This window comes from Pseudopipra pipra, chromosome 3 (assembly GCF_036250125.1).
Source record: "Pseudopipra pipra isolate bDixPip1 chromosome 3, bDixPip1.hap1, whole genome shotgun sequence".
In the NCBI taxonomy this organism is placed as follows: Eukaryota; Metazoa; Chordata; class Aves; order Passeriformes; family Pipridae; genus Pseudopipra; species Pseudopipra pipra.
Window position 1 is genome coordinate 31,721,260 of NC_087551.1, and position 16,430 is coordinate 31,737,689.

The window sequence follows — 16,430 nt, forward strand, 5'->3', positions numbered from 1 at the left end:
AGGGGCTGGACCAAAAGGCTTGTATAGCCAACTGCAGTGACCTCCCTTTGCTTCTACAGGCAGGACAGATGAGAAAGTGTCTTGGTGGGTGAAACGGTTTAATCCACGCACGTGGGAAAAGCAAACTTCTTGTTCACACCTATCTCTGCTACCAGTAAGTGACATCCACCATATCGTTTCCCACAGAGCCTGCGGCTTCAGTCAGCACCTGCACATGCAACAGCATCCTCACCCACACACCGCCTAGTTTGACGAGGTCCCTCTTCCACCCCTGGCAAACCTGCCTGCTATATAAAGAACCCAAGCCAACAGGGCAGGGGCAGGAGGCAGGCCCCGGGCACACCGGCACGTACTGCCCGGCTTCGGGAAGTGCAGCGTGGCCACCTCCCTCTCCTGCGCGCCCCGGCCCGCCCTTCCGTGCCCACGCGTTCCGTGCCCACGGGTGGGTTTCTCCCTCCTGCTGCCTCTGCGCCCTCCCTGGACAAAGCGGGCGGGGCGAGACAGCCTCTCGTTGTGCCGGGAGGTGCCGGGGCAGCGCGGCGGGGCGGCGGCGAGGGGAATCCCGGGCAGGCGGGGCCGGGCGCGGCTGAGTCAGTGCGGGCAGGGGAAGGAGGAGGAGAAGGAGGAGGAGGAGGTGGAGCTACGGCGCCTTGGACTGTGCGCCGGCCGCCACTCGATGGTTTTCCGGCCATGAGCCCCCCGGCGCCGGGAGCGGGGCCGGGACCGGGACCCGGGCCGGGGCGGGCGGACGGCGGGCACTGAGCCATGTCGCGGGCGGCGGGCGGCGAGTGCCGCAAGGAAGCGGCGGCCTGGGAGGGAGAGGACGGGCAGTGCGACTCGGGCATCGAGTCGCTGCGCTCGCTGCCGGGCGGCAAGGAGACCCCCGCCGCCCCCGAGGCCGCCCCTGAGACCCTCACCGAGACCCTCGCCGAGACCACCGCCGCCGCCGAGGAGCGGCTGGACTCCAGCTACGGCTCCGGCGCCCTTCCTGAGGCTCTGCCCGGGCTGCCGGGCGTTCCGGGGAGCCGTCCCGAGGAGCCGTCGCCGCCGGCCGAGGGGCTCAGCCGGCAGCAGCTGGACGCGCTCACCTACCTGTCGGAGGACGGAGACACGTGAGTGACCCCCGGGGGAGCTACGAGTGCCGGCTCCCCCCAGCCCCGGGGCCTGGCCCCTCGCAGCCGGCTGGCGGCGGGGAGCTGGTGCCTAGAGATAAGCCAGGCAGAACCTGCCGTGCTCCTCATCCCTCCCCCGAGGAGCATCCGTTCAGCCGGGCTGTGGGTGACTCCCCAGATCCCTGTCCTGAGAGCCTCCCGCCATGCCTTGCTGTGCATGGATGCTTGGCACCCCGCTGTAGGTTTGCGTTGGTGATCCTCTCACCCGCCTGAGGGGCATCTGAGCCGAGTCCTACAGAGTGAGCAGAGAAGGATGTACCCCAGGTTACATGGCACAGAATGGACCCACCTTAGGAAGCTAGCTTCCGCTTGCTATGGGGCTGCTGGCAACTAGAAGAGCAGAGGGAGCAAATCAAGCGCCTCACTGGCTCTTACCTAGGGAATTCAATGTTTCCTCCACAGTAAGGCTTGGCTGCATGAGATGGCACGTAAGCAAGATCTGAAACAAGGTTGGCTATGCAAGGCAAGACCTTGGGATGGCTGTGTTAGATGCTGCTCAACCCAGCAACCCAAGAACAGTTTGTTCTCAGGTGGGAATTGCCTTGCTTTGCCAACCTGCTGCCAGAGCCGCAGCTTTTGGCACAGTTGAGATGCACATCCCAGTATGGGGCTGCCCTCGTGAGCCTCTGTGAGGGAGACAAGTGTTTCTCTTAATGAGGGGGGGCTTCCCATATCCGTAATGACCTCTCAAGCGCAAAGGCATCATGCCAGAGTTATTTGGTTTGGCTTCTGGTAACTGCCTTCACCTAAACACAGTGTTTTTTCCCACTGTACATTCCCTCGATGGAAGGTTGTCATCATGAGTGTACACACAGAGTATGAGTGAAAGTTCTCACAGTCGAGGGCAAAGCTTTGCCCCAAACCCAGGCTGGAGTTTAATACTGAGTAATGGTGCAAGAGGAAGAGAAACTAAGAGGCACTGATATGAGCAAGGAAATGTCTTCAGTAGTGGCAGCAAGAAGGCTCTGTCCTTGCCTGGCAGACCACATCTGGATTGAAGCTGAAGATGGGCTGGGAGACAGCCTGTGTGTTTACTTCCCAGTTAGGAAGGAGTCTGTGCTTTTGCTAATTAGTTCATTAATGCTTACTGTGGGATCTGCTCTGAGGATTGGCTGGAAGTCTCATGGCATGCAAGGTTAGACTAAACCCAACCTCCCACATTCCCCAGCCAGACTTTCTAGTCCTGTCCTATCTATGGGCTCGTTCTGGGGCTCCTCAGCATAGAGCAGCTGCACTAGTTTTCCCAGCTCTGAGGCTAGAGCCAAGGTGCCCACTGAGAGAGCCACGGGTCTTTTCATCAGAGCTGTGGAAGTAAGGCTTCAGAAAGCCCCCCGGGCTTGTCTACCGTGGTGTGCCCAGGGCTCCTCACTCACTGTTATTTTAGTGAGCCCCGTAGATGCAGCTGCAATGCACATGAAGATGCTTTTACTGCTTGGGGCTATCTTGTTTGGGAGCTGAGCCCTTTGCCTGTCAGACTTGCTTGGAGAGACCTAATGCAAACATCTTATTAACTAGGGAAACATTAATCAGTGGTGTCTTGGTTTCTGTAGGCAGGAGAGGCTCTCGGAGAGGTCCCCAAACGGTTGCCGTTACTCTTCTGTTTTCTCTCACTCACAGAACAGGAAATCTGTAAAAAGTGAGGGTGGGAGCAAAACATCTGCTGGTGGTACAGCTCATACAGCTCCGGACTGGCCGTGTCCACACAGGAGATTGCTTTCCTGGGATCTGCTTCCATTGCTGGGGAAAAAACCAAACCTATTCTTGTGGTTAGAATGGTGAGGCTGTGGTGAGGCTCTGCTATTCTTGTCTCTCCTTCTGACCCTGTGGTAGAGGTAGGTGGCATTTATATTTAGAAGTGCTGAACATCCTCAACTCAGGTCGATGCAACTGGGAACTGTGAGCACCCAGCAACTCATTGAACTGCTGCTGTTATTGTCTGTGAAAACAGTCAGGGCTGATAGTAAAGTCTATGGAGCAATTGCTCATCCAGTGACAGAAGGTCCCCAGAGGGAAGGGATCAGATGGGCACAGGTTACATCCCTTTCATCTGGCCAGACAAACCCATCGACTTCTTTTCTTCTTTTCATCTCTGTCAGGAGCACATTTCCTTGTGTGCTTTTTTTTGTCTGCCACAAAACAGCTCCAGGCAGAGAATTAAAATCATACTGTCATTATATTTCAGAAGACTTAGGCAACAACACTTTACTGTAATTGTAATTCTGAAAATACAAAAAGTTCAGGGGTTTTGGCTAAGTAGTTCTTGTTTCCCCAGATGCCCTGGCTGGTACCAAGGGGAGAGGAGCACTGGGCTTGCACAAAGGGAGCTGGCAAAAGTCTTGGCTCTCCATCTGACAGAAATCTTCACTATCCATAGCTCACTCAGGCTCACCCATCTGTGCCATCCTGAGGTGTGCCTGTGTTTGTCTGTCTGGCCCTTGTGGGGGAAGTACAGGAGGTGGAAGCAGAGGTGAGGAACGTGTGCTTGGGTGGTTGGAGCGTCAGCAGGATCCTCCCTGGCTGCCTCCCTGCCTGCCTTCACAGGAGAGGAGCGTCAACCCAGATGGGATGAAGCAATGAACCTAAAACTGGCTCTTTCTGTGCTCAGAATTAGGAGTCTAGCTTTGGCAAGAAGGAAGTGGCCAAGAGGGAAGAAGGGGGTGTGATGGCCAGTGAAATATGTGGGTGCTGTCTTCCAAGAATTATTTGCCCAGATGTTGTCCCCCCCATGACTCCTCAGTACCACTGGCAGCCCCTCCACCTCCGGGAAGTCAGAGCTGCAGTAATCAGTCACAGGGACATCAGTCCTCGAGAGAGAGTGGCTGAGCTGACAGGGCAGCAGAGGTCAAGGATGAGGAATGGGGCAGAAGATGGTAGGAGCACTTAGGGCAGTGATATGTATCTTGCTTATTCCGTGGCCAGATAGAGAACAAACCCTGTGCACTCAAGCTCAAATGGTCTCCTCCAAGCATCCGTCTTTTCCTTGTGACCCAATACTCCTCCAAGTATCCACCTCTTCCATGTAAACAAGCTCTTTTTCTGCTGAATTGGGTCCCAATGGGACTGCTCTACATGGAAGTGAAGAGAGGGGCTTTCCAGCTGTAGACATGGCTAGCTCTGAGCAGGCTTCAGGCAGCTCCAACCTCTGAACCACCTCAACCTTTTTTAGGATTCACTAAGGAAACACCCTCTTTCCCAGCCTCAACAGGCAGATGCACAAGTCCAGCATCCTGGAAAAGGGCTGCCTGTTGGACCAGCACCTTCAAGGTGAAATGGGATGTGATGGGATCACCTGTTGTGTTCCAGCACAAGGGAAAACCTCCCTGGTTGGGCTTATGTCAGCCTCTGCCAGCTCTGGAGAGGCAGAGTTGATTCATTGGTGTGTGAAATTAAGCAGAGTTTCCTCTCTCTAGGACTATCTTAAACTTAAAAATGTGTTTTCCTTGGTGCCCATGCTGGTCCTTGGGCCACACGCCAATTTATGCCGTTGGTACCTGATGCCGCGGTGATGGAAAGGCTGGGGGCTGCGCCCCCGCAGGAGGGTGACTCTCTTCTGCACGGGGCTCTGTATGCAAAGCAGCGCAGTACTTCTGTGGGGGTGAAGGTCAGGGGACCCCAGCTCAATCACCGGAGAGAGACCAGAGCCTCCTTCAGATGGAAAATGGGACCAAGTGGTTTTGGTCGGGCACATGTTTCTTGGAGGGAGGGGAGCAGAGGAAGCTTGACTTCCTCCTTCCACCAGAGACAAGTGCTGCTCTGTCTGCTGATAAGAAATCACGTGCCAGTGACTCGCGGGCTCAGATGCCTTAACAAGGGGTTGGGGACGGTTAATCGAGTAAAATTGGGTCCCCATGGGAGGTGATGTTCTGAGCTCTTCTCCACATCATGGTAGCGAAGGGGCCTTCTCTGCTGAGCCCTTGCCTGCTTGGGTAGCCATTGAGCACGAAGGCTCATCTTGAGGGGCCACTTCTAACCACACACCAGCGTGTGCCAGTCTTAACCCTCCCAACTCATGGAGCCCTGTGCCAGAGATATTCCTTGAGCAGGGGAACAGAGGTTGTCCCCATTCAGGCTGTCTGCTCCAGTGTGGCTGCTTGCTTGGTGCTTCCCCTGCCGAGCAGGGTTGTTGCTGAACCCCTGTAGCCCTGGATCCCAGTGTGTGTAAGTGGGGGAATGCTCAGTGTGTGACAACAAGGGGTAATTACTGTGAAAGAAGGAAAAAGAAGCAGAGGACTGGAGAGACTCAGGATTAAAGAAGTCCAGTGCAGAGAGCGCACCTGGTTGCTGGTCAGGCTGGGAGTCCCCCTGCTTGTCCGGGCTGGGCTGTTGCTGGCTGCCCAGCAGTGAGGTGGCCATAGTTAATGGGAAGTGGGGATGCTCTTGGTTTTACCAGAGGGGCTTTGGAAAGAAACCTCCTTCCTTGATCGTCAGGATTCAAGTCCATTCAAGTCCATCCCTAGTTGCTTCCTAGCATGCTACCATTGTGGAGCAGAAAAGAAAGTGAGTCCTAACATGGGTCTGGCAGGAGGGACAAGAGAACTTCCTGTGTCCAGCTCCCTGTCCCTGGATTCTTGGCTCTTCCTCTGTGTGTGCTCAGGAGTTTGGTAAACTCCTGAGGGGGGGGCTTGATGTTCCTCCAAGCAAGGGCAGAAAGCTCTGGAGCATCCCACAGGATTACCCAGAAGTTGCTGGCTGCCGCAGGGGTCACACACATACAGCCTTGGCGTAAAGTGGGTAAGTCCTGGCAGCCTTCTGAGACTGTGCATGCAAGAAGAGGTTTTTTCTCTGTTTGGATGACTTCAGCCTGGCCTGGAGGAAGTTTCTTCAGACTTTCCACCTGCCTAGGTTTGCCTTGGAGCTAAGGGGAGACACAGCACAGGGGAAGGGAAAGAATGGCTGGAAATTTCCATGTCCCGGGATGCAGAAGCCTGATGCCTGGCTGTAACAGATCAGCCGAGGTGGGAAGGACTTCAAGTCCTTGCACTTTGGAGGCAGCTTGGCCGCTGTTGGGAAAGGGTTGAGCTCAGCTAAATTAACAAAGAAATTTTCATTTTTTTGTTGGTTTGGGTTTGGGTTTTTTTTTAGTATAATGTGGATAAACGAGGAGTCAGATGTGACTGTGTAGGAGGAGAGGCTGTGGGGTCCGAGCTCTGAGTGTGGTTACAGGGTGTCTCTCAGTGAGCTGCGTGGGATGCTCTCTGTGTCACAGAGTTGGGAAGCCCCTCTGACTGGGGCAGATACAGGGCTGAAGGGGGGCTCTGAGGTATCCTAGACTCCCGGCTCATGCCTCATTAAGAGAAAATCCTGAGGCAATAAGGATACGTGCAGGGCTATAAATGATTGCTAGGGTGTGTTGTGCAGGCTCTGGCAAAGTCCAGGCACTGTCCTCTTGTAAGAGGCTGTTCTGACCTCAAGATATCTCTATGTATACAGAAACTGTAGAACGTATTTGCCTCCTAATGAGTGAGAGTGGGAGTTTGTTCCGTTTGAAATGGTCAATGGACCTTTTGGGATGTTTGCTGCTTTCATTACAATTGTTGATCTTGCTTCTTGGACCTTGACTGGCCCCTGCTAGTATGAGCTGACCTGCTTTCTGGCTTGGCCCATCCATGCACTGATGGTAGTGCGGGACAGACCCCTTGTTTTGAAGGGAAAAATCCACATGCATCTGATGTTTAGTGCTTCTGCAATCCCAGACCCACCATCTGCTCAGAAATGGAGCAAAATTCTCAAATGTGTTGGTGCAGAGTCTAGAGGGTGTGAGGCCAGGGGTGCTGTCGGAGCACCTTCATCTCCCCATCTTCCTCCCTTTCCTCCCCACCTCACTGAAAAAATGAGGTGCTCACAGCCCTCGCACAATGCCTCTCCTGCCAGTCAGCCTCCAGCACCCTTCATCTGCAAGCACCCAGACCAAACCCTCTGCAGAGCACCCCAGGGAAGGTGAGGCTGTCTCCTCTGCTCACCTCTCCCTCTGGCCCCAGGAGCAGCAGTCTGGGAAGCAGCTGCTGCCCAGACTGAAGATCAGGAATGCTGAACCCACTGTGGCTGAAGGGGCTTTGCATCCCCCTAGCCACAACCTCCTTCAAGTCCCATCCCATCCACCCTCCACTCAAATTCAAGGTGTGCCCTTCCCAGGGAAGGGGAGAAGAAACCTGCAGAACAAGAGACCCAGGGCAGGAACACAGGATATGCCAATGAGTCCACAGCCAGCTGGGATCCACTGGTCCTTTGGAGCTGCCAGAGGGCAGATGGAACAGCTTTATGGAGCAGGGCAGCATCGCTCTGGGTATGTGGGGAGGAAGGGAGCCAGGCTGGGCTGGCTCAGGGCTGCAGGGCAGGATGGAGCTGTGCTTGCTGAGCCTGCTGGCAGAGGTTCATGCTGATGGCTGAGGAAGCGGTTAGCAGTGCAGGTTACAGGCCTGGAACAGGAGAGCAGGGTAAGCATGGAATTCCCCTGCTGTTTTCCTCCCCTCTATTGCTGCTGGGGCCATTTCCTCTACTGAACAAGTTTCTCTTGTGTGAATTGTTTGCATGATTTCCTAATGCTCCACTCAGCCAAAATAAGGAGCTGGGAGCGAACTGTTCCTGCAGACCAGGACCTTATCTAGAGAGGGAGAAAAATTTGTCAAAGCAAATTCAACTGAATACTGGATCCTGTGTCTTAGGTGGTTCTGGAGTGAGATGGTGAAGGGAGAGGCTGCTTTGAGAATGAGGTGTCTTACTCTACAGATGGGGGGATCTGCATTGTCAGACCCTTTCCTAGAGAGATGGAGAAGGATAGTCAGAGAACTGGTGGGACTTTATCAGTTCTGCTTGTGTGTCAGAGCTGGGTATCACCCTTACCCTGTTCTCCTGCCTCCAGTCCTCGTGTGGAAACTTTCCTGCCTGACACTTGAGGTCACTCAGAAGCTGGAGATGGACAGCACTGTGGAAATGGATGCTCTCCTGTGCCTAAACTAGGACCAGTTTGGGCGTGATGTGTTCAGACCAAGGGACATCCCCAGGGATAGCCCCAACCTCTCTGCTCCAGGGTTGTTATCTCTCTGATGACAGCTAGATCACTTTGTGCCAGGAATGTCCTGTGCCCATGGGACCTTTGTGATTCAGAGTGCTGAATCCTTTTGTGCCAGGATGGAGCTGGTGAGCAAGTGGAAAAGCTGAGAATGAACCCAGCAGTCTGTACTGCTGCCACGTTTCCCCTGCCCACAGCTCCTCCATCCCTTACCGTTTCTAAAACTCCCTGTTGCCCTTCCTGAAAGTTCCCGCTGGGCACCCACCCCCCTGAGCTGCAGCCAGGAGAACTGCAGGGAGGAGCGTAGGGAGGGAGCAGTCAGAGGGAGGCAGAGGAGAGGCGTGCAGGCAGGCCAGGGAAGGGCAAGAGTCTGAGCATGGCTGGGTGTAGGGCTTGTTCTGGCAAAAGGACGCGGCCGTGGCTGGGTGAGGAGCGGTGTCTGGCAGCGAGCGGGTATCTCCATCGCCACGCCCTGGCTCTGGGGCTCAGCACGGAGCAGCAGCCTGTCAGTGGCTGCCATGGCACAGAGAGTTGTCCTTGTTGCCTTGGCCAGAAGAAATGGAGACTGGAATGATGCCTGTGCCTCAGGTCTCCTCAGTGTAGGAGGTTTCCTGGGTTAGCAGGAGACAATCCCAATTGCTGGTTGGCATCGCAGCCCATGGCACAGGGTGCCTCAGTGCACACGTGCTCTTGGTGGGCTCATCCCAGCCCGCTGGCCTTGCCATGATTAATCTGGGTAGCTCAAGGTTCTTGCAGCCATTTCAGGAAGTTGAGGGCTGGCAATGAGGAAAGGCGGGAACGAATGCAGAAATGAGAGTGCAGGAGGAGGCTGCACGGCGGGTGGAGAAGGACGGGGGAGGGGAGAAAACAATCCTTCAAAGCAGGCACATCTCAGCTGCAAGATGAAAGCTTGAGCTCTGACCAGGTGGAGATGGTCACCCCCATCACCTCTGCGCCATGGATGCCCAAACTTGCTCGGTGTCAGCTCAGACCCGAGCAACTGCACCGCCTTGTTGAGCTGCGGAGGCATCCAAGCTGGGAAGAGTGAGGTGCCGGCAGTGACAGAGGGCTGCTGGGGGTTTCCACCACCTCCCCAGGGTGACTGCCCCACTTGTCCCCACGTGACAGTGTGGTGTGGCGTGGGTAGTGGCAGAGGGGCTGGGGGGATTCCTGGGGTACAAGGGCTGGCTGATGTGGAACACAACCCTGGGCACTGCTTTCTCCCCTGGGAGCCCAGAGTAGCTCTGGAAAGTGAAAGCAGCAGCGGTTTAAAGTTCAAGCTGAATTGCCTCGGAAAGTCCCCTGTCTGAACAGTCTTATCTCTGCCATACCTGTAAAAGGCAGATCCTGTGGCCTCCTTCTGCATGTGGTGCCTGGGAGCGGGTTTGGAGAAACAGGGGCTGTCCCTGCAAGTGGGCAAAGGACACTGCAGCACAGGTGCTGCCACAGGGACTGAGGACCTGATGCAAAACCAAGCAGGGAATCTCCCTTTTGGATCATACCCAGGCTAGGGTCAGTGAAAGCCTGATGAGGGGAGGAGTATTCTTGCAGCTGGTCCCCTTGCTCCTGGCCTGGGCCCCTTGGCTGTGCCTCTGCCCCACAGTCCCCCGTGGGTGGTCAGACCTTGTCCGTGGGGCTGCATGGCCCCTGCTCGAAGCCCCCTCCCCTGCCCTGGGAGTGCTGCCGGTGAGGGGGCACCCCATGGCTGTGCAGAGGCAAATGTGGGTGGGTGGCCTCTCCTTCCAGTGGGGAATTCCCTGCTGCAGCATGACCTGGGGCTTCCCTGGGGACAAAGCCTCTCCTGTTGGATACAGCCTCTCTCCTGGCAGCAAGGTGGAGAGAAACTTGTTTTGCCGTCAAAACTGGGGCTTAGCTGAAGGTCCCTGGGGTTCCAGGTGCTGGCTTGGCCTTTGAGCAGCACTTGGAAGGAGGTGAATAAAGGACATTTTTGGGGACTGGCCTCTGAGCTTCTCAGCACAATCAAATCCTCACTGCAACTGGCGAGAAGGAAGCCCCAACCCTTCTTTTTTTCTGCAATGCTTAAGGTGTTGCTCTCCTGTCTATAGAGGGATGCTCTCTGTCCCCCACAACGCAGGTAGCATTGCAAAGCTGGGCTGTCCAGCAAGCAGATTGTCTTGCCAAGACTGGCACAGCTCTCACCCTCCATCCCTTGGCCCTGCCTGCCTCATACAAAGCTGCTTAGAGCCCAGCCTTTAGTTTGGAGCTGATCCCTGCCAGAGACAGGCTACCCAGGGCCCCCAGCATAGCAGTGAGGAGGTGGCAGGAGGCTCAGCTCATGCCTGCCGTGCTCTTCAGAGTGGGAGCTGTTGCCCCCAAAGGGGCTGCCCTGTGGTGGGAGGATGCCTGATGCCAGGGGGCCCGGAAGTGCAGCAGGTTGGCGGAGGAGACTGGAAATTCCCTCTTGCCTCTGCCTCCATTGTGCTCTCACTTCTGTTCTGACTGTGAAGGGGACGGCTGGAAATAAAACTTCTCCTTGGACTGTGGGACTCCGGGCTGCCCAACCACCCCGTGGCTGTGAGGGCCATGGTCCTGAGGACTAGGGCTCCCTGCTGGCCACCAAGCTCTGACAGCTGCACCTCTGGTGTCCCTCTAAGCTGGCAGCTGCATGCCAGCCCTGCCACAACTGTGCTGGAAGGAAAGGATGTGGGGGAGAGAAGAGGAAATCGGTGTGGACCAGCAGATCAAGTGGCATGGGGGCTGTGCCACAGAGGTGATCTTGGACTAGCACCAGGCTCTTGCCCAGCTATGGCTGCTTGCCTTCAGGGAGGGGAAAGCAGAAGTATAGTGCACAGCTGGAAGTAGGGAACTGGAATTCCCCGGGCAGCTGCCAGAGCCTAGACCTTCCTCCACAGCTGCCAAACCTGTCCCGTGGGCTCTGGGAAACACATCCCAGGCTCTGGACCTGCACCAGTTGGAGGCCTGGCTTTGCATAGTGGCAGGTCCAAGCCCCATGCGTGCTGTGAGGTCCCAGGGAGGACTCTGCATTGCTTAGCAGGGTCAGGAGGGTCTGTTCCCTGTGGGGATCAGAGTGAAGGACTGCCCTGGAGAGCCTCAGGCCATATTCCTGCCTTGGCCTTCTGCTGAGCTTCCCCAGGGAGAGGGCAGAATGGAGGAGCTCCGAGCTGGTGGGAAGGGGATTGGAGGAGGCAGAGAGATTATTCCTTCATGCAGCAGTGAAGGATCTCCACTCCTGAGCATGGCACTCGGGACTCATTTTTTGTTTTTGTTTTCTCCTGTCCCCTTTATCCTTCCATAGGTTGGTTCATCTGGCCATTATCCACTGTGTCCCAGCTGTAGCACTCTGCTGCATTGCTCAGCTACCCAGGGAGGTGCTGGAGATACAAAATGATCTTTTCCAGGTATGCAGTTGTGATAGGCAGAAGATGGGAGGAAGGGAAATGCTGCAGGCAGTTCCCTGGGTAGACACCCAATCCATCTGCCCTTTCCCCCAGACCCCCCACCTGCTCCCACATTAGCAGCTCCTTTGCAGGGAGGGGAAGAAGGGTGGTGGAGACACCCTGAGAGAGAGGTGTGACAGCTCCCAGCACTGTGGGATGAAGGGTCTTTTGCAAAGCCTCAGGACACTGCAGACAACCCCAGAGGGTGGGAGCAGGCACAGCTTGAATGTGGATGGCAGTGTAGATGGGAGAGTGAGATGTGTCCCCATGGGTGATCCCTGAGCTGAGGTGCAGGGGACAGCAAACCATTGGCACGCCCCCCAGTGTCCGCCACGCATAACCTCAGGACAGGGATGGGGCTCTCCTGCGTGGCAGCCTGTGCCGCCAGGCTGGCTCCTGTAGACTGGTGTGGCTCATCACATCTGGTGTCCTGTGGGGCGTCCTCCCCTTTCCTACTTTCTCTCCAGACCCCGCTCCATCTTGCTGTGTACCTGGAGCAGCCCCGCGTGATCCAGGCACTGATCCACAAGGGAGTGAACCCCGGGCTGCAGGACCGCAATGGCAACACCCCGCTGCACCTGGCCTGTGAGCAGCAGCACCTGCAGTGCGCCCAGCAGCTGCTGGAGAGCACAGCCCCACCGGAGGGCACAGCTCAGCCCCACAGGCACCACCAGGACCTGCAGCTCCAGAACTGGCAAGGTGAGACCTGGGGTCAACCCAGTGCAGAGCTGGTGGCCAGGTTGGGGCAGAGACCGTGACTTGTGTATGCAGGGATCCTGGAGCACAGCAGAGCGAGCATGCAGCCATGATTGGTGTGCCATGGGGTGGTCCGGGCTGACTGTGGCTTTCTCTTCTGCCTCTCCATCACAGGCTTGGCCTGTCTCCACATCAGCACCTTGAAGGGGAACATCCCAATGATGTCTCTGCTGCTGGAAAGTGGTGCCAACATCGATGTTCGGGTAAGACTGGGTATGGTCTGATGTTTTGGCAAGGCTGGGCCAGTATGTCTCTCCCTTGGGCACTCCCTTCAGCCTTGGGGCAGGCACTGCTGTGAGGCTTGAAGGCACTGAATTTTGAGAGAGCAGAGAGTAAAGGTCCTTGAGGGACTTGTGGGTGCTATAACAGCAGTCAGGGTGGGGACTGCCCCCTCTGCACCTTGTCAATGGGGTGTCGGGTGGGTGCTGTGGGGCCCAACTGAGGGGCCCCGCACCCACACCCTTGTGATCTGCGGGTTGCAGGAGGGCACGAGTGGGAAGACCCCCTTGCACCTGGCTGTGGAGTGCCATAACCGCAAGGCCGTCCAGTTCCTGCTGCGCAACGGGGCATATGTGGATGCCCAGATGTATAATGGTTGCACCCCGCTCCACCTGGCTGTGGGCCGCAAGGATGCTGCCATTGCCGCCATCCTCTCACACTCTGGGGCTGACACTCTGCTGAGGAACATGGAGAATGAGACAGCCCAGGACCTGGCTGATGGCAATGATGATGTGAGTCTCTGTGGGGGGAGGCCTGTGGCTCTGACAGCTGGTCATGGGGTGCAGGAGTTGGATGGTTTGGGGGGAGCTCCTAGGAGGAGTTTGCTGCTGTTCCCATCCTTCCCTGGGGGTGTGTGGGAAAACTGCCTTTTGCCTCAAGACTTAGGGAAAGCCCAGACAGGGTTTCTTTGCACTTCCCTAGGGAGGTGGGCGACCGCAGTACTGGGTGGGGGAAAGGTTTGGGCCCCTACCCCAGCTTGCTAGAGACACAACTCCCGATCCTTACATGTCCATACCCTTGGCTTCTGCAGCTCCTCGCCTTGCTGCCCTTCGATGACCTGAAGATCTCAGGGAAGCCTGTTGTGTGCTCTGAATGAGCAGCTGGACTCCTTTGGCCCATTGGGCTGCCTCCTTGCTCCGTGCTGCTGCCTGCTGGAACCTTGCCTGCCTGCAGTTCCATAGGAGCAGAGTCACTCTGGGAGACTTATTCCCCCGCCCCTCTGCTCTTTGGAAAAGTTTTGTTGGCCTCAGGCTGCCTTCCCAGACAGAAGAAAGTGGCATTTTGAGCACTACACAGAGGAGGCTTTTCTTTCAGTATCTGTACACTGCAGCAGGACTGAATTTCCCCTCCTGGCCATGGGCCTGACTTGTGGGGGTCTCCAGCATAAAGAGGGAAGGAGCAGGAGAGGACTTGTTTTCACACTGTTCGGTGGATGGAGCATCCTCTGGCACCCCCAAACGCCATCAGAATAAGTGTGGGGTGAGGAGAGTCTACACTCACTAATAAATGTTTGTTGTTGCTGTGGGCACCAGAGGTCTCATGTGATCTAACCCATCCTGCACCCCCACAGCATCAGGAGGCTGAGCATTACACCAGGGGCCACGGACATGAGGGCTGCAGGGGTTTCCCCTGTCTGCCCACTCCCTCGGGTCCTTTGCACCACAGAAGGTGAGTAGGAGCGCAGGGGCTTCCCCACTTGCAGAGCCTTTCTAGTGCTCAGGGCCAAGACTGGGAGATCCCAGCCTGGTGCTCTATTCCCATGCTGTGCTGTCAGGCTGCAGGGCTGAAGAAAGATTGTAGGAAATGCCAGAAGACCAGGTTATGGATCCCTGCTTCTGCTGTTGTGCCTGACATCTTGCTGCTTTATCATGCTGTGGTTTCCTCATTCGCAAAGAGGACAAAAGATCCTGCCCAATCTCCTGGCTTGAAAGGGTATTAAAAAGTTACGGCATGGGTCTTCCTTGGGTTTTAGATTCCCCCAGGCTGAAAGTGGACGAGATGGCAGTATTATCTTCATGCAACATCCTTTCTGTTGTTCAGCTCACCACCCTTCCTTGCCCCCTCTCCAGCCAGAGGAGCACGTGTGATGCACATGAGATGCATTATGAAACCAGCAGCCAAAGGTGCTGTGGGAATGGAGGCATGGAGCCTGCCTGACCCCACCTCAGCCGGGGAAATTCCCCTCTTGTTGCCTGGGAGCAGCTGCTGTTGTTTTGGACAAATCCTGGATGACGCAATTGCCCAAGATACTCTGGAGCGAGCCTTTGTCTTCTTCCTCCCTTCGTGTGAGGGAATGCTGCCACAAAAGCAGCACAGGCACCCCCCAGGCTTCTCTGGAGGGTCTGGTCTCTTCAGCAGCCCTGGGCTGGATTGCGTTTGTTTTGAATCTTTGCCTCTCACCTTCTGGCAGGGCCTCAACTCTGCTGCAAACCCGTGCGGCTGCTTCAATGCCACCTTCACAGGGGACATAAGGCACTCCTGGGTTGCCCAAAGCAGGAATGACAGGTGCTGTAGGGCAGAGTGGGATAGTGGGGCCAGGGCTGCAGCTGGGAGCGAAGGAAAAAGGCAGAAACAAGTGATGTTTGCACCTTTTGTTATTATAAAATAAAACCATTTGTTTTAAAAAGATGTCTTGTGAACCATTACTGGGTGGCCATCTGACGGCTGCAGCCGGCCCTGTAGCCGTGCCTGGGGCCGGGATGGGGGTGCAGGGCTGCAGGGACCGGGTGGACATGGCCCCCATCCTGCCCCACAGTGCCCAGACAGTGCCTGCCACTGGAAGCAGCTGTGGCGTGTGCCTGGGGCAGGGCAGGGAGGGGGAGCCTGGTAGGGTTCAGTTTCGAGGGCTTCTGGCTTGAATCAGGAATAGTATGGCCATCAGGACTAGGGCAGTGATCGTCCCCCTGCATGTGTGAGGCCACACCTTGAGTCCTGTGTCCAGTTCTGGGCCCCTCACTTCAAGAAGGACACTGAGGTGCTGGAGCATGTCCAGAGAAGGGCAATGGAGCTGATATACAGTCTGGAGCACAAGTCCTATGAGGAGCGGCTGAGGGAGCTGGGGTTGTTTACTCTGGAGAAAAGGAGGCTCAGGGCTGACCTTGTCACACTCTACAACTACCTGAAAGGAAGTCAGCATCTTCTCCCAGGTAACCAGCAGGACAAGAGACACAGCCTCAGGCTGTGCCAGGGAAGGTTTAGGTTGGACATTGGAAAGAATTCCTCTTCAGAAAGGGTGATGTGAGATTGGCTTTTGTCCATTGTGATGGACTGCCCAGGGAGGTGGTGGAGTCACCCGTTCCTGAACGTTCCTGAACATGTTCAAGGAAAGACTGGATGTGGCACTTACTGCCATGGTGTGCTGGTTTAAAGGTAAACCAGCAGGGGAAATGAACTCAACTCAAAAGAGAGATTATAAGTCAGAATAATAATTTAATAAAATAATACAATAAGTACGATTACACAGACAAACAATTGGTTTTAACCCACAAAACCCAAACGTATAACCCAGCACCCTGGGGCATGAACAGAGTGGTGTTCTTTGGGCCCCCTGAGTCCAAAGTAAAAGGAGAGGGGAAAACCTGTTGGTGAGAGTGCTGTTGCAGTCTGGTCAAGAGTGGTGATTACAGTCTGGTCAAGAGTGGTGATTGCAGTCTCGTTGAAAAGTGGTGTTTGCTGTCTGGTTGAAAAGTGGTGGTTGCAGTCCAGTCGAGAGCGGTGGTCTGCAGTCTGGTTGTGAGCGGTGATCTGCAGTCTTCCTCTGGATCCCACGAGGGGTTAAAAAGGTCCCAAGACTCCAAGATTATATATCTTCCAGTTCAGGCAGGAATGCTCAGTACCTCCCTCAGGGCTGGGGGTTCCTTAATGGGTGTGAGAACAAGAGCAATTCCTATCTTGCAGGCCTCTTAGCACCTAGTTTATAGCCTGAGGAGTCAGGCTCTATGTGCAGATAGTGTAAATGGTTCATTGATAACAGTTTCTGGGAAATGGCATGGAAGGCTATAGAATACACAGTTTTGGGTTACACCCATCCAGTGATGAACTGGTCCCAGCTGTCCTAACTAGGACACCTGGTCT

At 55.6% G+C, this 16,430-nt stretch overlaps 1 protein-coding gene across 1 annotated transcript; it reads left to right on the forward strand.

The window, feature by feature from the left end:
- Positions 1-626: 626 nt before the first annotated feature.
- On the forward strand, positions 627-14,984 carry NFKBIE (NFKB inhibitor epsilon). Its single transcript, XM_064651086.1, has 6 exons — positions 627-1,112; positions 11,459-11,561; positions 12,068-12,299; positions 12,471-12,559; positions 12,839-13,087; positions 13,387-14,984. The coding sequence occupies exons 1-6, from the start codon at positions 766-768 to the stop codon at positions 13,450-13,452; spliced, it is 1,086 nt and encodes a 361-aa protein (XP_064507156.1). The 5' UTR covers positions 627-765; the 3' UTR covers positions 13,453-14,984.
- The last annotated feature ends 1,446 nt before the right edge of the window (positions 14,985-16,430 follow it).